The sequence below is a fragment of the Eleutherodactylus coqui genome, chromosome 1, assembly GCF_035609145.1.
Source record: "Eleutherodactylus coqui strain aEleCoq1 chromosome 1, aEleCoq1.hap1, whole genome shotgun sequence".
Lineage (NCBI taxonomy): Eukaryota > Metazoa > Chordata > Amphibia > Anura > Eleutherodactylidae > Eleutherodactylus > Eleutherodactylus coqui.
In genome coordinates, this window is record NC_089837.1 from 192,966,528 (window position 1) to 192,993,757 (window position 27,230).

The 27,230-nt window shown below is 42.5% G+C and overlaps 1 protein-coding gene across 1 annotated transcript in view; it reads right to left on the reverse strand.

The window, feature by feature from the left end:
* The window catches only part of SNAP91 (synaptosome associated protein 91), a 105,660-nt gene that overhangs the window by 37,403 nt on the left and 41,027 nt on the right, over positions 1-27,230 (reverse strand). Inside the window, exons 3-13 of the mRNA XM_066573966.1 lie at positions 26,609-26,751; positions 22,547-22,622; positions 19,274-19,376; positions 17,949-18,042; positions 15,079-15,190; positions 14,392-14,498; positions 13,355-13,396; positions 10,846-10,913; positions 6,093-6,114; positions 4,547-4,656; positions 1,363-1,463 (exon numbers count right to left, since the gene is read on the reverse strand). Coding sequence (XP_066430063.1) covers positions 1,363-1,463; positions 4,547-4,656; positions 6,093-6,114; positions 10,846-10,913; positions 13,355-13,396; positions 14,392-14,498; positions 15,079-15,190; positions 17,949-18,042; positions 19,274-19,376; positions 22,547-22,622; positions 26,609-26,751 — 978 coding nt within the window. The remainder of the gene's footprint in view (positions 1-1,362; positions 1,464-4,546; positions 4,657-6,092; positions 6,115-10,845; positions 10,914-13,354; positions 13,397-14,391; positions 14,499-15,078; positions 15,191-17,948; positions 18,043-19,273; positions 19,377-22,546; positions 22,623-26,608; positions 26,752-27,230) is intronic.

Here is a 27,230-nt window from a genome sequence, read left to right on the forward strand (position 1 = left end):
AGCAGGCTAAGCAGCTACGGAATATGGGCACTGTAGAACCCTTTAAACTTTGAATACATTTCTGTATCCTACATCTGTGGGAAGAAATCACCTAAGAGGAAGGGTCAAAGAAACTAGTGGGGTTGTAGATTAGAAAAATATAGCAATTCTCTTTCAAAAATGACCCTTTTATGAGTTCAAGCACATAGCCATTAAGGTTGGGCCCAACTCACATTGAACAATACTCGAACAAGCCATCTGTGTGCTGTCCAAGGTGCTGAACACTACACACTGACATGCCACAAATTTAGTTTATTCAGACTATTCGTGCAAGAGGAAGAAAGCCTGTGTGCATGCACCCAAAGTAACGGAGTATTTCCATCCAAATTTTTGGCCGATTTTTCCATCGGATGGGAAAAATCATCCGTGCGCACGTATTCTTAAGCTGCCTTCACACAGGTAGTAAACACTGTGGAACTTCATCCAGCAGAGTCGCTCTGTAGTGTTTACAGTACAAGGCAAGTGAGATTTTACAGATCTCCTTAAAGGGTATTCCCTGGAGAAAACCACTGATGATCTTTCCTCAGGATAGCTCCTCCGTAGTTGATTAGCTGGGGTCCATCACTCGGGACCCCCGACCAATCAACTGAGCAGGTGCATGCTGTCAGCACTGCAAATACACAGAGGTCGGTGCAGAAGTGGTGGAAGTCTCCACACTGACCTCTGTGTAGTGGCTGGTGCTTGTAACTGCAGGCACGGCTCACGTTGGTTTCATGGACAAGTTATTTCTAGTAGTACAATCCAGTGTTTTTATAATCTCATACAACTACCTAATCAATTTCTCTAGTTTTTTTTTTGTTTTACCAAATAAATAAAACACACATCTCCAATACAGTACAAGAGGCATGATGAAACAGACACCTGAAGGACGAAGATAGTCACTGGTAATCAGCATTGCAGTACGATTTCCAAATGTTTATTTACATTTAGATTGTGGACCGCTCCAGGTCTCGAACTATAATGCTGGGTTCACACAGGTCAGTTTCACCAAGGAAATCTCGCCGTTTTGCCGCCATAGAGAGGAGCGCGGACGCAATGGAAAAAAAAAGTAAAAAAAGAATTGACATGCTGCGTCCTGAGAATCCGCACCACAGCACCAGCTAATGCCGGCTTTGTCGCGATTGGTTGTCCGCCCTTTGTGAACAAGATTTTTGACAAATCTCGTCCACATGGCTGGCTAATCCCGGTATTAGGGGCCGCAGGGAAATTCCACGGCAAATCCGCCCTGTGTGAACCTAGCCTAAATGTAACACCTGTAAATTGTGGTACATATTCAGATTTTGCAGCTAAAAACAAAAAGCAAGTTATGAAAATTGTATTTACCTCCCCAAGCACTGGCGGCTGCCGGTGCAGCAGAAGCGGACTGCCCAGCTGATGTGAAGTCTGGCTGCAGATCTAGAAGATCATTAGAGAGCTTTGCTGAACTGCAAAGAATCAAGTCAAAAAGGGATTAAAGGAAACACATACTTTACATTATCCATGTCAGGATGACTGGCGCACATACATCATAGGGCCCAGTTCGGTCTAGAATGAAACAATATATTAAATGCTCATTTGCTGAATTTTATCACATGGAGTTTTAACTGCAGGTGCCATAAAACATTACATCCGTTAGGATGTGCCTTTCTTGCTTCAAAGCCATAAAAATCACAGCGTTTCGACTACTTCAAGTAGTCTTTGCCACAGCATGTAAGCAGGTAACAGGGGGACGAGGCTCTTCCTGTAATCTATCGGCACCATGCAATGCGTTAGCAGGATATTGATTCCCATAGCAGCCAGGGGCCTTATTAAGGCCTCCGGATCTACCAAGCATGCCAGCCTGTCGACCTGGCCAATAGGTCAAAAGGTACACTATATTATACTGCAATACTTAACTAATGCAGTGTAGTGTACTAGAGATAAAAAAAAAAAAAAAAAATAGACAAAAATTTAATAAAGTTAAATGAAGCTTAGTAAAAAAAAAAAGAATTAAGATATTACACATCGCTGCGTTTTCAACTTGTACTATACAAACATGTTCATTATCCCATACAATACACTGTGAAAATTTCATTATTATAATTAAAATATAATTAAAACTGAAATTCTAATTAAAAGTGTATATATCTATCTATCCAAAAAAAATATATACATATTTTTTTTCATCCGCCTATATAAACACGCAACAAAAAGTGATCAAAAAGAGTTAGTTAGTCCAAACCTGCACCAATAGAAATTACAACTCAACAACAGAAAGCAATATGTCACATAGCTTCATTGGTGGAAAAAAATAAATAAAAAATGATGATATGGATCGTGGACTGACTATGCAAAAGCAATTTTTTTTTTTTTTAAAAAAGTCTTTATGGTAGAAAAAAATGCTAATACATAAAGAAAAAAAACTATATAAATTTAGTATTGCTGTAATCGTATTGAGTGGCAGAATAAAAGTAATATTTCAGTTATACTCCATGGTGAACTCTGTAAGGGCTCACTGACACGACCCTGTGAGTCACAGCATTTTACCTGTCTGTGAGAGCCAGCAGAAAGCCCGGCATCGCAGAATATTGCAGTGAGTGCACTGCGCATGACAGCGTATCTCACATGCTGTCATGTGCAGTGTGCCTTTTTTTTAAAAAATTTCCCGCTCTGTTTTATAGCGCGTTTGCGTATGTATCATCACCCATACTCAATGTTCTGCATATAGACAGGGTTGCATAAGCTACCTATAATAAAGAATAGGGCTCATGTTGTAGGATACATGTTGAAATAGAGCATGCTGCAATCTTTTGCACGCGTGTATCTAATGTGAACAGATAAAAGTCTATGTACTTTCAATAACTACATTCAATGAATGTCATGCAGCTGTGTATAGTGTGCGCAATATGCACCAAAAATCAGTGAATGAGTCCTAAAAAGAAATCCTTAAAAATAGAAAATGTATAAAGAAGTTAAATATATTATGATGTACCTCAAAGTGGTACGATTAGAATATGCAACAAGCTGGTGTGATCTAGATTGAGGATGTTGGCCATCTAGTTATCCACTCCTGGAAAATAGCCGTGTGCAAGATGCTGGGCAGCTCTGATGTGACTGGCATTGCAGGTTCTTCTTGGATTGCCTAGGTAGGCCATTACTGTTCTGTCCAACTGACCCAAACAAGTATTGGGCAACAGGGAGATGTAGTGAACGAATGGAAGAAGAAAAACAAAGTTGCAGGACAATGAGCATGAGGGGGATTCTAGAGTGATCTCTGCTCGAGCATTGAAAAAGATGGACTAGACCATGTAAAGTGCACCCATAGTAGCTTCACCGCTATGCTAATTACAGTGGCACCTGTGTCCAAAACAGTGTTTATTCCTACTATGGCATTGATGATGGATGAGGTTTCCCTCTTCCCATGTACTTTATTCACCTCATCCACAGCTGACGACAGCAGGGGGAAGTGGTGCACCACCTGGAGAAACATGCTAGGCGTGGGCTTGGTAATCATGGATAGATGATACTTTCAAGGGCAATGAACTCCCCTACTGTGGACAAAATCTCCTGGACGGTGGATGGGAGGGAAATTGCCATACTGACCATGCGATACTTCCTTTCTGAAATAGGAAACTTGGCCTTTATAGTAAGAGTCCAGCAATGTTCCAGGAGTTCATATTTCGAGGGACCCTATAGCTGGCGGGTTAGGACTAGTCTATGCCTCCTTTCAAATGGAGGTAGGGCAGGCAACAGAGGTTAGAGCTACTCTGTGCTCTCTCTTCATGAGGGGGAAGAGGGTGATCCGAGTCATGCATTCCCAACCCAAAATGGTAAAAAGGAAAAAAAAAATGTAATTGAAGACCTGTAGAGCAGGGAGGTCTGCCACCTACAGACACTAAGCTAAAACTGATTTTAGTGCCTGCAGGAGAATAGCTGGTGAGAGGAGCAAGTTGAAGACAATGTAATCAGCAGCTCCCATGGAGAATACAGCACCATGGACAGCAAACACAGCATGCGGTTTGTGTTTTTTTTTCTCCAGCTGAACAATGAATTTTATGCTCACATAAAAATGATCGTTTAGCCGAAGAGTGAAATATGGGAGCATTTACACAACAATTTGCTTTTGAGTGATAATCGTTGCGTATAAATGGGCTGTAAGGTGCAAGATAAGCCGATCACTAAGGTGTTAATGCATGCAATTTTGACAGTCAACTCAGTCACTTAAATCTAGTCAGCAAGGTTGAATGAATTTTGTAGATTAAATTCCTGCAAATTCAGGAAAATATTTTACTGAAAAAGCCACAGCTATGTACTGCAGTCAGTGGCACTCCTTTTGAACTTTAGACTTTTTGTTAAGGTGCAAAATACCTATGGCAACATCACAACAACTGGCCATGATATAGGCTACACAGTATTGACCATGTGGTACAGTCTACTATTGAAAGAGAATTTAATGCCAGCGTTTGAAACAAAAAACTTTTCTTTGCATTTCACAAAATACCTCATGCCAAACATACTAGGACAAGCTATGACGAAAACTAAGACTTACCAAATGACAGATGCAGCACTCGCAGTTGCAAACAGGTCAAGAGGGGGAGAGGTGTCTACAGTCTTTGATGGAGTAGTGTTTGGAGAGGTGACTGTAGTAGCAGGGGAAGACTAAAAAGCACAAAAACACAGAGGTATGAAAACCTTATGATGGAACTTGCAGGATAGTTGTATTTTAGACCGGTGACTAATGCAATAAGCATGTATTAACAAATGTAAAAACAATTCTGTAACTGTTATTCACGTAGCTCAATTAAAAAACCCAGATGTCTTGAAACCTGTAAACGTACTCTGAACATGTGGCAACCTCCCCCTCCTGTCTTCTCTGCGATGTATACTCCTCCCAGGCTCGGAGGTGGCGCATCTCTAATGCTGACAAATTGCTAAAAGGTATAATATAGTGGCGCGCCTCCTGTCTTCACACAGTGGATACTGCACATGTGATAGTGGTGAGAGTGGAGAGGAATCCTGGGACCTGTAGTCCTTTATATTGAAGGACAGCACACTGGCAGCTTGAAAAACTGCGCTGCACATAACTGCTCAATATAATGAAAAATGCACAAAAGTTTTTTTCATTAAGTATTAAAAGGGTTTTCCATGCTTATTTTTCTCTGCCCACTTCCACACAAAGTTGTCTAGGATCAGAAAAACATTGCTGCCCTTTCCCAAAAACAGCACCCCGTCCACAGGTTGTGTGCGGTCTTGCAGCTCAGCGCCATTGCAGTGAATGGGAGCTAAGTTGCAGTAACAGGCACAACTCACGGACAAGGGTGGCGCTGTGTTTATAAGAAAGCAGCCCTATTTTCCCAACCCCTGGACAATCCAAGTGTTGCTCGCCATGTAGATACTTTGTGGTTATACTAAAAGGGGCTGTCCTGTTAGAGGATGCCCCTTCTGATATCCATACACCCCTAATACAGCTAAAAAGTCACGAGATGTAGGAGCGCCAGCAAAATCAGCTGTTTGCAGGGATGGCGGAAGCCAAATAAAAGGGCTTGTCTGTGGGGAGAGGACAGCTTTTATGACAACTTCCCATTAGTTGGGGTATGCAGAAATGTACATAAAACAGACTTTCCAATAAGGAGTATAAAGCTTTGATCACATTGCCACCATAGGCTCCTGTGTAGCAACGTTTTTCCCACCAAAACCCATTAGAAATAAACCATGGCAGATTTGCTTATAAGTAGCATATTTCATGCAAGTCACAATGGATGCTGGGTAGAGATGAGCGAACGTACTCGTTTCGAGTAATTACTCGATCGAGCACCGCGATTTTCGAGTACTTCTGTACTCGGGTGAAAAGATTCAGGGGGGCGCCGGGAGACGTGGCGGAGCGGGGGGTAGCAGCGGGGAACAGGGGGGAGCCCTCTCTCTCCCTCTCCCCCCACTCCCTGCTGCAACTCCCCATTCACCCACGGCGCCCCCCGAATCTTTTCGCCCGAGTACAGAAGTACTCAAAAATCGCGGCGCTCGGGCGAAAAAGGGGTGTGGCCGAGTAGGTTCGCTCATCTCTAATGCTGGGTAAAGAATCTAATCCTATTAATTACCTTGCCGAGCGGTGATCCAGAGCTGAAAACACAAAAAGTAGACTCCATTAGTTTTTATATTATATCCATAACAGTCAGTTTCTACTATTCAAACGCATCTATGGACTTAAGATCAGCTATTGTGAAGTCTATTGAAGCCAATAAAGGGGTTTTCCAGGCTCTTACTCGGGATGGGTCATCGATAGCTAAATCAGTAACAAACACGTGTATTCTTATGCAGATACAAAGTGTGTATGAGTGAAGCATAAGGGTTTATATGAGCCAATCTGCTACACCACACACCTTCATGAGTGCTACCTAGATCTACATGCATCTCTTTGGGCTAAAAAGCCTCCCCATGAATGAGAAAGGTGGATATCTGGCTATATACTTTGCTATCACTAGACCATGTGGGACAGATGGGCGAATGGAGTGCATGACAGAAGTGCAGGCAGACATTCCTACACAAATGCAATGCATACGAAAACAAATCTGTTCAAAACAGGCTAATAGTTAAGTTCAGCTAGAAAACCAAGTAACAAGTGAGCAATTCTCACTTATTGCCCTGTTGGGTCCCTTTAGACGGGACGAATGTGAGGCAAACGATGCCCGACACTCATCCCCGCACAATGCAGCATGAACAATGGATGATGAGCTGATCGCTCATCGTTCAGTGTAAATAGCGGCCGATCTGAACCGTTAAGTCAATGGAGAGGGATGGGGTAGAGCGAGGAGAGAAATCTTCTCCAGCTGCCCCGCTGTGAGCTAACTATACTAGCTCCTGTGCAGCAGTACGGGAGCTAGTGTGTGCGGGGACGAGTGTCGGGCATACTTTGCCCAACATTCGTCCTGTCTAATCGTTTGAGCGATTAGGTGACCATCAGCCCACATAAAAGTACCATTAGATAGGGAAAAAAAATGATATCTTCAAACAGAATTCTATACACAGGAACGAGCGCGGAGCTTGACGTGGAATAGAGATGTTAGAGCTACCAGGAGGGATCTGATAGTGATGTAATCCTGCCGTTCACAAGTAGACTAAAACACAGGAGAGGAAGTTGTAGGCTGATGGTTAGACAGGGGATAGTGTGACACAGCTGCCCATAATGAAAGGGTTCACAGTGTGTGCATGTAACAGAGCTGGGATGAAACACTGATAGAATATTGCTGGTGAGGGTACGTTCACAAAACTAGTCTTGAGCGCTTCTTTCATTTTATCCAGTTAGAACAGTATCAGAAACAGCATGGTAGCAAAACAAATAGAACATACATAAAACCCTCAAACCAAATTAATAGAGCCAGACCATCAAGGAGAGATAGGACTTTACAGTCAGTGGTTGTCTGGCTTAGACAATATAGTGCTACATATCAAGTACGGCCGCATTCACATGGTGGAGTCAGATGGGTTTCTTTTCCCACATGGATTCCGCCACTAAAAACTCCAGCAGAAATCCACAAATTTTTGCCACAGATTGAGCCCTGCGAAATAGCAAATTCCACATACAGAATTTCCAACAGGGATTCGTCATAAGAGTACGTTCACACGGGGCGGAAAAGCTGTAGAATTTCTAGAGCATTTCTGCAAACAAAGCAAAGTCAAAATTCACAATTGATGTGCATTTTGATTTGAAATCAACTGTGTATCCACAGAAGATTTCGGCAAATACAGCGCTCCCCCCTCAATTCTTTGCGCCATCAGCGCAGCCTGACACCCAGCGGTCTCTAGCGAGCGCTGTGCCGCTGCTCAGTTGAAGCAGAAGTGTTGTCACCTGACCAGGACCAATCCTCAAAGAACTAATAGATGAGGGGAGCGCTCTGTTTACCGAAATCAGCTACAGATACACAGTTGATTTCAAGTCAAAATCTGCACTGTTTTCGATGTGGAAGTTCGCAGCATTTGCGCCATGTGTTAAAGTGTCACTTACAGCAGATCTGCATTGTACATTCTGCATGTGGATTTTGCCCATTCAAAGGGCTGAATCCACAGCAAAGACATAAATTCGCTGATTTACATCATTTTAGTGACAAAATTCATGTGGAAGAATCTGTGGCAGATTCTGTCATGTCAACATGCATAAACCTATCATAAGGGTGTTATACAGAGCTGAGAAAACCTTCTGGCACAGTTCTCAACTTTGAAAGACCACAATTTTCCCCTAAAAAGAGTGTCCACAGATTCAAACATATAAGTTAACATTTACTTAACTGATGGAAACCGTGAATACAAACTGATCAAGGCCAATGAAAAAGTGAGACCACTTTAATGCATGAATGGTCACACCTGATGAAACATTAAAAGGGCAAATTCTAGTGAATTTCTTTTCTTTCATTATATACCTAGGGTAGCCCTTCCAGTATACACAAGTGTGCTAGTATCTACGTGTTAGTTATTCCTTTCTATCTGAATTGCCTAGCTTCCTTATCCTCAGATAGTCATGTGATCTCCATTCTGACCAGCTCAGATTTACCTGGGGTTACATTTTCAGTCAGTCAGCTTCTAAAACTGTGTGATGCCATTACATGTACCATACCATACACGGCTTAAAAGGACACACTCTTCTCAGTTACTGATGATAATCACATGCTCCTGTCACACACTTATAATAGAGGAGATCACAGCTCATTCTCCAGACTGTATACTTTTTGTCTGTAGCTTATTTAGGAGAGTACAGGAAGTAATAGTAGTGTTTTCCCTGCAGAAGGGATGGTACAGTTTCTAGCTGTTACTTAATGCAATGCTGATGCATCATGGGATAGATGTGAAAGGAAAAATGTCAACATCAAGATGGTACTTGATAAGCATCAGACAGGAGGCTGTGCTGCATGGAAGTGGTTACAACGGACAGAGAAGACCTCCAGAGTGTGCCTGGCAATCAGGTGAGCAGTGGTAGAAAAAAAAATGATTTTTTTTTTCTCTGGAGTAGCCCTTTATACAGAAAAGATGAAACCCACCCCCGCCTGCAAATTCTATGTACTTACCCATCACTGAATGATCCAGACACAAAAGAGAGAAGGAGGGGGAGGAGAGAAGAAATGTCAGCTGAGTAAGCAAAAACACAGTCGAGGGGGATTTATCAAGAGAAAGTTGGTGTACAGAGGATGGAAATGTTGGTGCAGGCCATGATTGCCCAAGAGAGTATCATATTTAAAATGTAACACACTTTTAAAAGAAAAACATGCTGAGATATTGTGCTCATTTAGTAATTTAATTCATAAAATTGTTCATTTAATTGAAAGTTGTGTTTTTTTCTTTTTAAATAGCAAAATGACTTGTGTGATGTGCTAGGTACGAATTATGTCCCATATTGCTTCTGCTATTAGGACTTCTTACTTTTGGGCCACTCTGACACGGGAAAAGGTGTAACATGAGGAGCCAGCGACTGTCACTTGTACCACTTTCTACTGGTAGCGTTGGAGGAGAGTAGGGAGAAAACATGAAAGCTAAGCTAATCTAGTGGATGGCACTGCCATCGGAGCTGTTGCATACAGCCTTTTTATGGCTCTGTTTGCTATAAAAACACAACAAAGTTACCATATAGGTTCATGAGATTCTAATCAAATATGACAGGATAAAATGCAACATGCCTCAACCTTGCCTGTGTATATAAAGGTATTCTACCCCAGAAGCATTGCTTCTAAGAGAGGATATATATGTATATATGCCACCCATAGAGCTTGCGTGCACTACCATATAGGTCCTGAGCCCCAGATTATACGTATACAACAAAGCCATGCAGAATCTGCGGTATTAACACTTTCCAATCCAATTTGTATCCTGGTTTTCCTAGGGGGCTTACTCTTTTTCTGTCGTTATACAATGGCGCTATCTGCTGGCTAAAGCCAGTACTGCATGAGGTGACACGTTGGATAGGCTCCGAAAGCAGAGAGGCTGCCAATATACAGTAAGATAACCCCGACGGGCGTCTTCCAACATCGGAGCTGTACAGCCTTAAATCATAATGTCTTCACAGGTCAGACAGTGGATTGGAAATGGTTAAATCCCTAGTATGCCTCTGTGTAAATTCCGGCATACAAAAGGAGCGATGGACACATAGCAGGCTACATGTTTGATATCACAGACCAGTAAACCAATAATTCATAATACAGCCCTGAGATACGGATTAAATGTAATTTGTGGATACCTGGTTGAAATTTCATTAGAGGATCCTGTACTTGAAATATAGTGCTCTAGGACCGGGTACAAATTAGCGTATTTTTGGGCCATGTGCTGTGTGTAATTCCACTGACAACATACAGCCCCATAACAGCTTATGAAGCTACACATATCTTTCACACAGACTCATGGTCCACATGAAAAACTGATAAATAGGAAATATTAATGCATGTGAAGGTGTGTCCTTGTATAAACAGGACAACACACAGACAGAAGAGACTCAGGTGCAACTCCGTTACAGTAGTGTCCACCTAGCCTCACACAGCGTTTCCATTTGCAGACTATAAAACAGGTACGGTCGGCTGAACACTCATTGGACCGACAAACCCCACCCACATAGCGGATCAGCCAAGTCTGCAGGCTTCAATGGAGAGGGGGAGTAAACCGTTGCCGGAGACTTCTGGTTGGCTTATCTTTTCTGATAAAAAAGGGATCAAGCATGGGAAATTCAACATGCCTAATCTTCCACTCCTACTCCCCAAATCTGCTGGAAAAATAGGAAGCCTCTATTCACATTAAATTGTGAGCCAGTCTTGCCAAAGTTGTTGGGTTGGGCCAAAGTTGGAGAGTGAGGGTCTTAACAGATCTATTAATACAAACCCGTTGCCTTTTTTCCCTTCCAAAGTGTTTAAATGTTGTTCCAAAGTTTCCATAAGGCTACTTGGTGCCTAAGAAGAAGAAAAAAACAAAAACAAAAAACACAGAGTTAACCTTTAATTCCACATTCGGTAGCTGGAAAGGTCATATTTGATACACAATATAGGTTAAAAACACACACCCATTTTTTTATTTCTGGGATTTTAGAGATAAGACAACACAAAGTGAAAGTTATGAAAGGCACCCAAGTAGAAACCACTAGTAGGTGAACCCGCTAATTAAAAGGTGGGCATGCAAATCAAGAATAATTAAGCACTAAGGAAAGGATGATTCTTACCATGACAAGGGATAGAGATTTTTAAACATCTAATTGGGCATTAAAAATAAGTAAAAAACAACTGGGAAAGACACACACATAGCTTTTTTTGGGTACTGTAGTACAAATGGTGTTTTAGTGGTGTTACATAAGTGGGAATGTATGGATCCCTTGCACATAGAGCCTTAAAAAAGAGACTGTCACCTACTTTTAGTCCTATAAAGCTACTAAACTTATGGGCTCAAATTAGGTGACCAGCTGAGCCCAAGAATGTAAGTTATACTTACCTCCCGTTCCCCCAATGCAAGTGCTGAAAGCTGCCGCTCAATGCATTGCAACGCGGCACGCCAAGTAGTCCACGTGTTCTACTTTTATAATGGGTGGACTACTTAGCAGCGCTGCTAAATGCATTGCAGCACAGGTTTTCAGCAATCACACCGAGGAACGACAGAGAAGGCAAGTACAAGACTTACAATCCCAGACTCCAGAGATCACCTACTTTCAGCCCATAAACTCAGCTAAAAGTAGGTAACATACTCATGTGACACTGGCTTAAAAGAGACTGTTATGGGCCCACTTCTGTGCCCGTCATACGGACAAGTGTTTTGGTCCAACTGCTGGTCCACTGACACAAATTAAAGGCATGTAGACCCCAAGAGTTCTGATCAGTGGACCTGCGATCAGGCCAAGACCCTAGTCTGTTTTTTGGGGGCATAAATCCGTCCATAATAGGCTTGCCTGAAACTGGCCTTAGGAGGACACTGTGGTTTATAGTCCCCTCACAGGAGCCTAGAGTAAAAATCACACACACCACTTATGATCCAGGTCAGTGCTACATTATTCTTTTATCTCAAAGCCTATAACACAAAGCAGTGCTACCATTTGGCCATCAATAAGACTTCTTACATGTAATCTTTGTGTCTCGCTACGATTTTGGTTTTTAAAAGCTTCTACTAAAGTCTATTACTCAGCAAGCCAAATATGTGCTTGGAGTTTATAGCCGGCAGCATGTAACACACGCTATATAGAAGACGTTACGAAGAGAAAATCTACAATTTATTGTATTCATATTCAGAAAAAAGCTTTGATCTCTTGGTTGTCATTTTGTGTCACGGCACTTATTGCTGACAAATCACTGAATGTTTGGGAGAGATAAAAGGTAACGCAGGAGTTATGATCTTCTTAAGAAGTAGATTATAGAAAGTGAGTAAGGACAAAGCCGAAAGCAAAGTAGTAACAAAAATCTGCGCATAAATTACCGGCTCATCGACGATACCATCCTTAAAGAAAAAAAAAAAACGTAGTTAAATGTTAAAGCTTATCTGACAGAAGTAGTCTAAAAGGCAGGTTGAATTCCCTTCTTCATACACTCTGCTCGTGCCTCAGCCCATTTGAAGAACGGTTCATAGGCTCTCCTATTGTTGCCTAATATCTGCCTCCCTAAAGCCACATGAGGGCTGTAGAATAGATGTCTGACCTTGGTTGGTGTTTGAACACCTATGGTAAATAGACTAGGAAGATTAGAAAGTGATCAAATTGCTGGTTCTAGTGGGACAGATGCTTTTCATGGTCATCAACTGTACATGACTAGAATCTTAGCATAGGCTACAATTAATTTTTGAAAGTGAATGAAAAAGCTAAAAAAAAAAACTTTCTACAGCAATTCTACGGAGCCACTGTGTGCGCGGAGGTCTAAGTAATGATCCACAGACTGTGCCAGAGGGCAAAAAAAAAGGAGCATCCATATGGGTGTGATGGCATGGCTGAATTGCTGCCGAAATTTCAGCAACTGACTCGTTTATCTGAAGCTTGGAGAAATCCACAAACATGCTGCAGAAATAGGCAGATTTATTAAAGGAGCTTCGGCAACTTAAAAAAAGTCTGTTCCATAATGTGAATGGCCTACAGTAACAAGCACATACGCTCCAAAACGTACGAAGCTGTGCATGGTAAACCATGAAGAGGCTGCAGCACTTGGCCAAGTACTACATCACATTCAAGCAGGGGATCAATTGGGGGTACCAAGAGTTAGAGTGCCACGATCTGACATGGATTACGTGTTCTAAAGATAGACCATCCATATTGAAATCCCTGAAAGACTAATGATTAGCGATGGTATAAACAGTCAGTCGCCCAAATAGCAGAGATCATTTCATCATAAACATTGCATTAAATTACATAAGAATGGCTGCTCACCTGGGTAAGATCAGGAATGTCACCTTTATCAATACCAACTTGCTGTAACACAAATTAAACACAAATGTGACATATGCTTTTAAAAAGGAAAAAAGAAGTTTCTCATGTGTTCCATTAGACGGGACAGTCATCTGAGTCCCATAAAACTACATTATGGGGCTCAAAAAGTGAGGGAACAGGGAGTCCAAGGAGTGCCCTGTTCCAGCCTTTGCCCTCGCTACGTTGGCAGGGGGCAACAGCTTGACTTTCTGCACACGCTTCTCCCATTAAACTGTACAAGAGATAGGAGTGCGGAGAGTCAAGCTACTAGTGCATGCTAACTTTCCTTAGACACAGCGCTGAAATGCGGCGCCTGGGCGAGTAGGAAACAACTCCCTAGACCTTTGAGCCCATAATGTAGTTTTTTGGGGCTCAATGGTAAATTTCCTTTTTTGGATTTCCATGCATCAGTCCCTTACTGGGTCTTCCCATGGGGATCTAGGTTTCTATCACAGACATCAAAATGTCCTGCACTATGATACTGCACTAAGTGTTCCACAAAAACTCATCATAGAATGGAGGAATTATATTAGTGAGGGCCATATCACACAATTAGTGAAGATGAAAGTTCGGTCTCCCTATCTGGAGACTTCGCTTGGGAAGGAGAATTACAGTGCCTACCCAGAAGGCAGAGATGGCACTGGCTCTAGCTGGTCATGTAAAGTTGAGTCATCATGGGATTGATAGCATACCACAGAAGAAAAAAAAACATGGGGAAATCTAAAATTCAGTATTGTGTAGAATCAGAAGCAGACAGGAGGCTGAACTGCAGGGAAGAGACTGCAATTTACATTAAAAAAAAAAAAAGTACAGACAATTAGGTGAAGGGTGATGTGAAGAAAAGTGGTCATTCTGCTGGAGGTCTTCTATAAAGCAACATCATTTTGGATGAGCCACTCCCAAGTAATCTCTATACAACACAGCCTGCATAGTAGAGTTACATTTGTAGGCTACTGTGTATTAGAGGAGGTTTTGCACATTTTTTTTAAGCAGCTTACCTCTGCAACTTTCATAAACTCGGAAACTCTTGTCATTCTGGTCAGGAACCGCTTATAAATCTCTAGAGCGTCCTTGCACTGACTTTTCTTCATTTCAAAAAATTTCTCTAACACAATGAAAGACAGGAAAGATTCAGTGCATGTATAGATATTTGTCTTACAATAGACCTGTAAGCCGCAAGCGGACGGTAAAGTATCTAGCTTTTCTGGATGACACTCTGGTAACAAGGATTTTGGATGACATTTTGAATAAGACATAATAAAAAAGAATCATAGAAGTATACTATACTCTACAGAGACAACACAAAACTGAAAATATCAGCAGACACACAACAACTGCCTGTCTCAGATTTTCAGGACATACAGGACTATCTTAGCCCTTTTCACACCGCCGTTATGACCTGTTCCTTGAAATGCCCACTAACCCCGACAGGATATCTCCTGAACCAATCTGCCTGGTAAAATAATAAAAGACAGGCCAACTATCAAGTCAATAGGATCCCCATGCAAAGTAGACCAACAGTACCAATCATGGATCCTGTAAAAATGGACCCCGTGATGCCAGTATACATGGCCGACAATGATCACTGCTGCCATGCTATCTGAAGGAACTTTGGTTAGAAGACAGCAACAACTGCCATTAAATTGTATTTCTCTGTAATTAGTCTGATAACTGCATATACTCACCCAATAAATTAATTATGCCATCATTATAACATGCAAACAACTTGATAAGATCTTTAAAAAGAAGCATAAAAGCAGCATTTATAACACCATTGGTCAATTCATTGGGATGAACCTATAAAACAAAAGAAATAAGCATAACTTAGTTAAAGAGAAAACCTAGCATGGTCATACCACCACATAGTAAATGCGCCAGACACACAAAGACTCTGTACCAATTGGGCGCCATTTTTAAAAAAATACTTTTCGAATTGCATACAAGAACACAATCCTCCTTCTATACTATTTGATAGATAAGCAGTTTGCTCAGAAAAATAAATAAATAAAAATGTCAAGAGAATAGCATGTTATTTTCTGTAAGTTACTGCTCAATTCATAAAAGCCTGCGCAGAAACGTAAACAGTGCCTGAATACAAGCTGATTGACCAGTCTGGCTACATGACATGGCCAGGGAACGCATAATCCTGTTCTGTCTCCGACTCCTCAGGTTCAATGATGTCAATAACTGAAGCTGTCCTTATGGCTTCCTGCAGAACATCATTACCAATTACATTTTCTAAGGGCACTTCCTTCAGCAAGGACTTTTCCCAAACAGATTTAGTTCTATTAGTTGGATATTGACCATCTTTTTCTGACAGAGCTGATAAGTCCCAACAGTATCAGGTTAACCAGCCCAGAAACTTGTCACTAGTGTTTATTGAAATCGATCAAGTGTTCTTAAAGAGCCTCCTATGTGTATTCCAGCCACTTCCATGCAGGCCTCCTGTCAGCCACCATCAGTACAACATTAGCTAGGGTTATACCATTCTACCTGCAGGGGGAACAGTTAAATTACAGTTACCTTCAAAATTCACCTAGATAAGTTACATAAGTCCATAAGTATACAGTCAGAAGGATGAGCTGTTATCTCCTCTATTACAACTGTGTGATCATCATCAGTAGCTAAGAGGAGTGCATGTTTCCCCCTCAACACAGTTGCCCTGGTAGATCCATGCAACAGCGTCACACAGGCTGAGAAATTGACTAGAAAGTGTATCCAAAATCCCTAAGTAGATCTGAGCTGGTCAGAACTCTGATCACATGACCATCTGGGAGATTCAGACAAATAACTAACCAAAACACTAGCCCATTTGTGTTGCTTTCACATCTGCGGTGGGGATGCCATTTTCTTGCTCCATATGAAGAGCAGAATAGGGGAATCTACTGGCCGAACGGGTCTGATGGACCTGAACAGCACAAAAAAAAAAAAAAAAAACACACAAGGGCCCAACTGACTATGACAGGGTCGCGTTTTTTTCCCCGCTCAGCTGCCCAACATTTTACTGGAAGAGACGCTGCTGATGGCGCCATTTTCTCCAGTATTTTGTGCCGGATCTGCAATGAAACCCCCGCATGGAGGTTCCAACAAAAATGTAAAGGCAATGGGGGTTGGGTAGCTACATAGTAGGCATGGCTTGATAGGCAATCTGCAATGGCAGTCTTGGGGGCTTTCAGAAGGCACGACTGCCATGGCAACCGAACAGCACCCAGCAATCTCATTCCGTGTGGCCGCCTGGGACACTGAACATCGATCACGATCAGGGCATTTAAATACCACTGCCAGAACTGATGGATACATTTGAATGGGTTAACAGCTGCAATCAGCGACGATGCTGATTGAAGCAGTTGCATGTGGGTGCCAGCTATAACAACCGGTACACACATTGTATGGAGCGGTGATCGACCCCAGATCCTCCTTGATATAAACTTTGAACATCCATGATGTAAGTGTACGTCCTGGAGAGTTAAGGGGTTAATACGAACAAGTAATTCCTAAAAGTGTCTTTATCACAAGCTGGAGCCACCAAATCCTCCAATACACCAGTTATTACTATGGCTTCCCTCTGTACAAGTCACAGTAGGTTCTACAGCCAGTAAACTAGTGCACTGTTCTATAAAGGAAGTCTTGCTTATTCTGTAGTGCTACAGAAATGAAGCCTTAGTTTGGCCAGCATTCCTCATAGTCTTGGGATTACTTATAATCTTTATTAAGACTATTTTAATTGCCATTTAAAGGCATACTGAACAGTATTTAACTTAAAACAGAAAATAAGCTTCATTTCTTTTTACCACCTACTGCTGTTAGTCACAGCTTACATCTACATGGCTTCTATTGTGACTAGTGTCTAAATATTTAACACATTCAACAGCACAAAATATACAGAATCCTGCTAAATAAGGTGGTTCGTGGAGGCAAAGCCAGTGACCATGCTACCACAAACCTCTTTCAGGCAGTCTTGGCCCAATGTCCACAGGCAGATCCGATTTGCGGGATCCACAAATCAAGCCCCCCTAAGGGATACATGGGCGTCTGCAAGTGAAATAAAGCATGTGGATCTGATTTCTGAACCTTATGATCTGGGTAAACAAAGTAATAATTGCAGCATGCTCCATTTCACTGCAGATCCTGCACGGACGGCTTCTATTAAAGTCAATGGAAGCAGACGATCCGCAGGAAAGCAGGAGTTTAAAAAACAAACAAACTCCACTGTGCGTGTGCGGCAGCATGACGGCGGATATGCAGTGAAGAAAAGAGAAAACCCGCAAAAGACCCGGATGGGCAAGTAGAGGTCCCGCATGCAGAATCCGATCCACCCGTGGACACGAGGCCTGGCTTACTCGGCCCTGTACCTTGCGCAAGCATTTCCAAGCAACCTAGTGTAGCATATGACAAACATCTTTCACACTTTCCTATACCAGCTCTTATCCAAGGATCCCATTTATAACTACTGGAATCCTGCTGTATGTACCAAGTCTATAGGAGTAGTGAGTAATGCTAATGTCTAGCCACAAAACTAAATGAATTTCTAGTAGTTGCCATATGACAAACTTACATCAAACTCAAGTAAAGCATCAATTTGTCCCTGTAGTATCGGCATGCCCTTTAGTAACTTGTCTGGTACCATTGTTCGCATCACTCCTTCAGCGCTGAAAACAAAGAAGTATTTAATCAAATCTGACCACACACATTACTTAAACTTAAGCGGTCAACCCCTTTTAAGTATAAACATATGAATGGATGTCACTTATGTGGCCTGCCCCCACTAGCACCACCTCCCACTGACATCCCCAAATCTTCCCAGTATAAAAGATGGTTGCATATAGAGGGACGAACAACCATAGACGTCAGTCTCCTCTATAGCAACTGAATGCATATGTGAAATTAGTGCAGGTGCAGTAGAGAAGGCAGAGTAAGGTTTCTGGTGGCATGCCAATCCATAAGCAACCACCTCAGCAGGTCAGGAGGAGGCAGTGGTGTGGCCATCAGGGGCAAGGCTTCTGAACCCAGCAGAATGGGAAGGAAGATCTACAGAGCGTAGACTTGTGATATGCATTCCTTCACAAACTGGGCTAAAACTAATATTTTATTGGAGTTCATTTTTAAAAAACATATACGTTACCAAGACCCCCCCCCCCCCAAAAAAAGGACATTTAATCACCTATTCACAGGACAGATAAGGGTTGGATTACTAGAGCAGGGTAAACCCCTACTGATCATTAGCCCCGTCCCCACCCAATTCCCCCCTCATCTATATATTGGACCAATGAGGACAGCACTCCTCTGTTTTAGTCAGCTCCATTTCAAAGTACAGCCTTTCCAAGCATTGTACATTAATGAAGAGCTGATTCGAACGCAGAAGAAAACAGAAGTTATGGTTTCTGTTGCAACCAGCAAAATTCTAGATGTAGCTCTGTACTTTAAGTGGACCCGTTATACCCGCTGATCAGCGAGGTGGACGGCTTACCTTTAGTTTTTCTTGTGTAGCTCCTTTCAGTTAGCCCTCTCTGGCTCTTTTAACATATGTAGTACAGCACTGGTCTTCTGTCAAGTGGGCGGTCTCCACCACCCTCCAACATGTCAGCCCCCATGTGTTGGGAGACCGTTTACTTGACAAAAGACTAGTTACTGAACTTTTCATGTATATGTAATATGTGGAAGGGGTAAAACTTTGCTTTGAAACCATTAAAATCCAGAAGAAAATAAAGCAACAGAGAAGGGTTACTTAGAAATATTGACAGATAGACTGCAAGTCGAACTGTCATTTGTGGAAAGTTAATTTTCACACTAGAAAATATAAATTGAAGCAATTTCTAGAGCACAATATATTATTTGCTGCACAACATAGATGTCTTGTTAGATACAGATGGATGGCCATACCCTTTCTTCACTCTGGCGAAGTCAAATGCCATTTGTCTGTAGGAGAATGCCTTTTCATTGAGATATCTACTGTAGCGCCTAATAAATGTTGACATATCATAACCTGGAGGGGGAAAAAAAAAAAAAAAAAACTGGAAAAATTACTACTGCTTTAAACATTCACAAAAATGCAAACTGGACATAAAACTGTATAAAAATAAATAAATTAGTGGTCTTAAAAATTATTTTAGAATTGAAAGCCGACTAATCTGCCTTCTTTAACCTGTGATCAGGTGTTAAAAAGGGGTTGCCCAGGACTTTTAGTATTGATGACCTATTAGCACGAGTCACAAGTGCGTTAATAGCCACAGTCCTGGAAAACCCCTTTAAAATGTCAGAGAACCTTCGTTAGCCACTTAAATATTAAGCTGTCCATGTAATGAATGCACAGGCTTGGTACACCAGACCAGGGGCTACAATTACAGAGGGGGGGGGGGGGGGTAAAAGATGACTGGGGAAGGCAATGGCAAGCCACCATGCAAAAACAGTCTGCCAAGAGAGCATCACGATATGACATCGCCCGAGGAGCCGATCATGACTCTGAACTTGCATCAGGGGGATTTAGCCAAAAACCGCTGATAAGAGGGCTTCCAGAACTTCCCTCTGTTCACTTTATAGCCCCATTTAGATGGGACAAATGTCAGGCAAATGATGCCCGACACGCGTCCCTGCATGTACTTGCTCCCATGCTGCTGCACAGGAGCTAGCATAGTTCGCTCACAGTGGGGCAGCTGCAGAAAACTTCTCTCCTCGCGCTCTCTCGTCCCTCTCCATTGACTTAACATAACGGCTGTTCAGTACTGAAAAGCCACTATTTACACTGAGCAATCCATCATTTATACAGCAAAGTGCTGGACAATGAGCTGATCGCTCAGTGTAAATAGCGGCCGTTCAGTGCTGAACGGCTGCTATGTTAAGTCAATGAAGAGGGGCGGGGGGAGCGCGAGGAGAGAAATCTCCTGCAGCTGCCCCGCCCTCCCTGCTGTGTGAGCGAGCCAGCGATACTAGTTCCATGTGACAGCACGGGAGCGAGTGTGTGCGCAGACGACCGTTGGGCATCATTTGCCCGACACTCGCCCCGTCCAAATGGACCCCATCTACTTCAAGCTAGTTTCCATGCAAACAATACAATATAAAAACTATTTACTCAAATTTAGGCAGTAAAATAATTAATTTTCCCAAGCCTGCATTTGTTGCTGAGTGCACAGATCATTGGTATAGATTTTTGAACCAATAGCAAAGTAAACTCATGACGTATTAAGTTGGTCTACATTGGAGATAAAAATATTCGCTCCATATATATAGGTTTTGCCAGTAATTTAAAGCGTAATCTAATGCATCTTTTATATGTTTCTTAATGCTAAGAGACATCAATTAGTCTGTTTAAAAGTCATCCTGGCACAAATCGCAGCAGAAGCCATTTAAGAACCTAACCACAATTCCTCTGTGCAGGATCTTTATCGTTTCCTTTGGTTTTCTGGTTCCCAGACAGACAAGAGATCAAGAACGGCATCTCAATAAAAAAAAAGGTAAAAAAGCAGTATCATGAATAAATCATGCCTAACAACCAAGTCCTGCGTGTTTCATTGCATACATCTCCAATGAAGCCATTTAACTGGGCTGTACACAGAGCAGAACAAATCACACAACGTTCAGCTTTGTAAGCCATGCAGTAATCTGATGTTAAGCATCAATCCCACATTTTTGCCAATCAGTAACACTGTGAAAGCCCCGGCGTAGCACTACCCAGTAATTCTCCTACACTTCTAGCCATTTTATTCCCAAATGTACTGTACTAGTCATTAATGCAGCAAACAGAATCAAAGCATTTCTGACTTTGAAGCCTTCCACTATGAAGCTGCACAATACAAAATACAATCAAAGAAAACAGCAATGACAATAGTAATGATAACAAGTGAAATTAAGCTGTGGCCATGTAAAACCAGACAGCTGAGATGAGGCATGATGGGAGTAGATCACCTCGTTATTTTCTTACAATAACTTGCTAGCAGAAATGCTGAAGTTTACCATTTCTATGAAGTTTATCTGCCCAGGACAGATTCTATTTATTGGAACTTCCTCTATATATTGGTAGCAAATACTGCTAAGGAAAGGGCTACGTGTCACGTATAAAAGCATGTCAAATAAGGCTGCGAGTAAAATCCTGGAAAGCATGCAAAAACAAGCATTTGTAAGGTAAAAGTAGCTAAAAACAGATGATTGTTAAGAATTAGGTTTGTCTAGAAGTATCAGAAAACATTATGGGCGAGCTGGAACATTGTCTGCCAGATTCTATTTTCTCTAGGAACAACCTGCTGTGACAAAATATTTCCTGTTTGCTATTTTGTTTCGTTGTACAATTCCTAAGAGGCGGAATTCCTGCAGATTACGCCCCAATGTACAGTACAAGACATGTGGATGAGAGGATGGAACTGCTGCAGATCTGCAGTGATATTTTCCATCACATATGAACATTCCATATACAGACAGGTCTACTGTAACATGTCCGTAACATGGATACATTAAAGGGGTTACCCCGTGATAACAAGTGGGGTTCAGCACTTCTGTATGGCCATATTAATGCACTTTGTAATATACATCGTGCATTAAATATTGGCCATACAGAAGTTATACACTTACCCCCTCCGGTGTTGGCGTCCCCATCTCCATGGCGCCGACCGAAGCCTTCTTCTGCCTGGATTAGACGCGCTTGCGCAGTCTGCTTCTTCTGTCCCGCTGAAGGGGCCGCTGCGGCGCGAGCACGCCGGAGCCGGACAGAAGAGGGCAGACTGCGCAAGCGCGTCTAATCCAGGAAGAACGCTTCTGTCGGCGCCATGGAGACGGGGACGCCAACACCGGAGGGGGTAAGTGTATAACTTCTGTATGGCCAATATTTAATGCACGATGTACATTACAAAGTGCATTAATATGGCCATACAGAAGCGCTTAACCCCACTTGCTTTCGCGGGACAACCCCTTTAAGCCGCATGTCAACCACATTTGCCTCGGTTATGGTTTTATTTTATACTGGACAAATACTGACCTGTATTTGCCCAATGGAAAAGATTAGAAATATGGAGACAAAAACCAGAATGGGTCAAACTGTTTTAAAAGCAGTGAAAAATACAACTGTTAATAAATGTACAGATTTACATTAGCTCAGTATTACAATCTACAAAAGAGAGCTAAGATAGGCTTGTTTGAAACCAGCCTAAAAGAGAATGAAGATCTTACCATGTGATCCACTTTTATCCAAAAAGTTGCTAAGATTAAATAGTGTGTTTCGTGATGCCAAATACTGGATGAACCTCTGCAATAAAAAACAAGTAGTTTAAACACATTCACACATTCTGCATTTTTCCATACATCTAAAGAGAACCAACCCACCTCCTTCCCCGACACGTCTCTTGTAGAATCTACTTGTATTCACCATAACATAACAATTCTGGAGCATCTCTAAACTCTATGTTCTCTCCTTCCTCTTAGCGCTCGTTTAGAGGAGCGCTGTTTTCACACTGCTAGCAGTGCATGGAAGGCGCTTCTCATAGGAAGCAATGGGTTCCTATAGGAGGCGTTCACACGAGAGAATGTTAGGTGCGCTGAATCAGCGCACCCAACAAAAGATAGGAGATCTGAGGCTCCAAGGTGCGTGCAAAGATAGGACATGTCCGATCGTTGGTGCGTGTTTTATAGGCTTGAAGTAGCCCGTTCACGCGACCTTTTCAGCACTATAGCCGAGATCTTTTCTTGCTGCTAGCAGCATGGAAACAGCACTCATCTGAACGAGCCCTTATTCTTATTAGAAATCTATGAAGAAGTTGACAATTGCCCTCATCATAGCAAGTGTTAGTATTCCTTATACGAGGGGGTGCTGATGAGTCTTTGGCTTGGTGTTCTTTTTTGTTTCTATGGTAACGAATGTTACATCACATGAAAGCCTTATGTATTTAATATATGTTTTCAAAATTTTGTGTTTGTAGCTTATGGCAACAGTGATCTCGGCTCGCGGGAAAACAAAATGGCGGAGTCTAAGGCGATATTCACAGCAAATGAGAGCAGAGGAATGATAAAATTCTTGTTTCTGCAAGGAAAGTCCACGAAGGATATTCATGGTGATATGTCGCAGACATTGGGGGATCAATGCCCTTCATATTCTGCAGTTAACTGGGTTGCCAAATTTAAAATGGGCCACTTCAGCACCAATGATGAGGAACGTCCTGGACGACCGAGAGAGGTTGTTGTTCCGCAGATCGTCAATGCTCTGCACAACCTCATACTGGAGAATCGGCCAATTTCAGCTAATGGAAAAGCAGACATCATGGGGATTTCTCGTGAATGGGTTTGTGTCATTATCCATGAACATAAAGAAGCTACCTGCAAAGTTGGTCCCCAAATGTTTGACAACAGATCAGAAAAGCATGCGAGTGAAAACTTCCCGGTCCATTTGTCAGCGTTTCCGGACTGATAAGAACTTTCTGAATTGACTGGTCACTATGGATGAGACCTGGATTTATTTGTATGACCCTGAAACCAAGGAGCAGTCAAAAGAGTGGAGGCACAGTGGTTCTCCTCGCCCAAAGTAGTTCAGGGTGCAAAAATCAGCCACTAAGGTGATGGTGTCTGTGTTCTAGGATAAGGAGGGCGTGCTGCTCGTGGACTACCTTCAAAATGGTTTCACCATCAATGCAAGGTATTACATTGAACTTTTGGACCAATTGAAGGCAGCTCTGAAGGCCAAAAGGTGCATCAAGCTGTCCAAAGGAATCTTGTTCCTGCAAGACAACGCCTCTGCTCACACTGCACAAGCGACCACTGCAAAACTGGTAGAGCTAGGCTTCCAGCTGGTTGACCACCCACCTTATTCACCAGATCTCACTCCCTCCAACTATCATGTTTCCAAACCTGAAGAAACACCTCAAGGATACCAAATGTCACACCATTTCTGATGCCATGGCTGCTACGGATGACTGGTTTGAGGCACAAGCGAAATCCTTTTTTTTGCAAGGCTTACAGAACTTGGAATACCGATGTAAGAAGTGTGTTGACATCAGTGGAGAGTATGTGGAATAAATGTAAAGTTTCATCTTCCTATCTCGTTACTTTCTGGGTAAAGCCAAAGACTTATCAGCAGCCCCTCGTAATATGTACTCCTAGGTGTTGTCGCTTGGTGTCCTCCTCTGACCCCTTTGGTTGGCAACCCGCAGTTCCCATCTGTAATGACACATTTCTGTAATGCCCATCGGCAGTTCCCATTCTTGAATACAGGATGTGGTGGGATCCTTGGGGTCGAGATCTCTTTTGAACTTAGGGGTGGTCTGGGTATCCCACCTGGATCTTTGTTACAATATTTCCAGTTGGCAGTGTTTTATTAATTCTCTAGCACCCCCTCTGCACTTTGACCCTAGAACTCTTTTTTTTTTTTTTTTTTTTTTTAATATAAACACACGACACCTGTATTTTATCCTCAGAAGCTCCAAACCATGTGGTCTATTTGTTATATAGGATATATAGGATACGGCTTGATAGACAGACTGAGGACTCTACCCCTAAATGGGTCGGAACGTTGGATAAGCTCTTATCTTGGGAACTCAAGCCTTTATCTTGACGCGCAAATCATCAGTCTCTTGCAGATCAGAGGAGCTTATAGCACAAGATTATAACTGAAATGGTACAGAACTCGCACCAAGCTACAGAAAAATGCATCTGACTTATGCTGGAGGTGCTCCACTGCACCAGGCCTGATGACTTATATTTGGTGGTAATGCTCACTTCTAGCCCCGCTGTGGCAGGACAAATCCACGCTGTATAAACCTATGTAGGATGTCAGACAAGACCCTGGAGATTGCAGTCCTTTTAGTGTTCCTGGACTCTACATCTTAGATTTTTTAAAAGTCTCTTGAAACATTTTATAATGACTACAGGGCAAGTCATTCTCCATTTGACTAACCAATGGTACCCTCCCATCTTGAGATCTTATTGTACAATGCAACCGCCATGCCTGGACAATGTCAGAAGCACCTCATCTCTTCCATCTTCTCTTACCAAATCTTGGTATTTGTTGTGTTACTGTTTATCAGCATCTTATTACCACTCAACTAAGCTCCGGCAAGTGTTAAAAAGAGGGTTACTTTACTTTAATTCTGCTGAGCAATGCTTTTTGTTACTTTAGATGTGATACTTAGGAATAATTACTTCCTGACCCCTAATATGTACTTACTACTACAAGATTTATTAAAAGGGCTTCTCTCAACACCATAATGTTACAATGCTGAAAAGGTGAGGGAATGGGGAGGTATGTTAAATACTCGCCTAGTCCACCGATCCTGCGACGTGTCCACACGAACATGGCGCGCACACACAGCTCGACACACACACTCTTCCAGAGAGATGAATGAAAGTGCACAGAACAGTCCAAAAAGAGTTAAGGTGTGCATACCAAGTTCATGGGGACACCGCACAGGACCAGGCGAGTAGTTTATGCTGCTCAAAAGCTTTAAGAATACCAGAAGCCACCTTCTGTGACCTGTATAAACACCCTTCACCAGCTGTTTTATATGCTTTCAGAATTGTTAGAATATACTCAAAAGGGTACTTTTACACAGGACGATTAGTGGGACAGATGCCCAACAGGTCGCCCAGCGATAATCGTTCCTGTGCCTTCATTGGCCGCCGAAAATCGATTGTGATTTTCTGCTCGCAGAGAAGAAATCACAGCATGCTGCGATTTTGTGCGAGCTCCGAACGGACCGCTTTCATTGAAGTCAGCAGAAGTTGTCCGTCCCGCGGCCATTCCCCAATCATCATTGTAGAGTAGTCGCAGGGTCTGCGTCAACGCCTAGCGCTAGTGTGGCATCATTTGAACCGCTCATGTGCGCTGGCCAGTACATCCACAGCACAGGAAAGATGCCGGACAGGTACACAGGGGTCACCGGCCAGGTACTGGGTCGAACTCCGCTGCAAGATCCTGCATGTGGGGTCCGACCCAACCGTGTGCAGGCAGCCATAACTGCCTGTTTACACAGAACGCTCAGGCAATCCGTTTTCTGCATGCAGAAACCAGAAGAACGAGAAGTGGAGTTCTCGTTCATTGTTCCGTCTGTGCATGCATGTACACTGAACGAATCCGTTCTTCGCAATAACACCTTTTTTGACAGCATTGGGCACATTATCTGATGTTTTGGCATTATACATGAAGCCATTTCTAGATTTAGCAGTACTTAAACAGCTGCCACAATGAGGGAGGTATACTGTGCATAGCTTTTGTAATGACTCATTAGTGATTCCAGACATCCTTACCTCATTACCATGGACCATTAGATGATGAGTTGTGACTAAGGCTTTAAACACCACCACCCAGCTGCTATTTGTGGCTCGCTCAAACAGTGTGTCTGCCATCTGAGGGATATTCACGTTCGTCTCATTGGTAGCTTGTATCAAATCTAAAAAGCAAGACAAAATAAGAAACAGGTTAAACATTTTTACATATTTGTTGTCGATTATATTAAAGCCTTGTGCAGCCAAACTCACAACGATCTCTCTGCAGCCAATAAGGAAGATGGAATAATACCTCCACAGTGCCACCTATTGGAAGGCAGCATTCCTTCAAGTCAAAGTCAGAGTCGTTATACAAGCCTTGTAACAATGACTGGGAGTTAAAAGCGAAGCCAGACTCCATGTACATACAGCTGTTTCAGGGTATTTGCCCTTCATCAGTGTACAGTAGGAGTCAGACTTAGCTAGTGAGAGGCCTGGGACGGGGGTCAGAAACGCCATCTTTTCTCCTTGGGGACAGCACCTAGACAGTGAGGAGATTCAAAAGGCCATTGTAGGTGCTCTCCCTAAGGAGAAAACAGTATTTCTGCATCCCAAACGCCTCAATAGTCAAAAGGAAAACAAATATTACAGTCTGAAAAGTTTT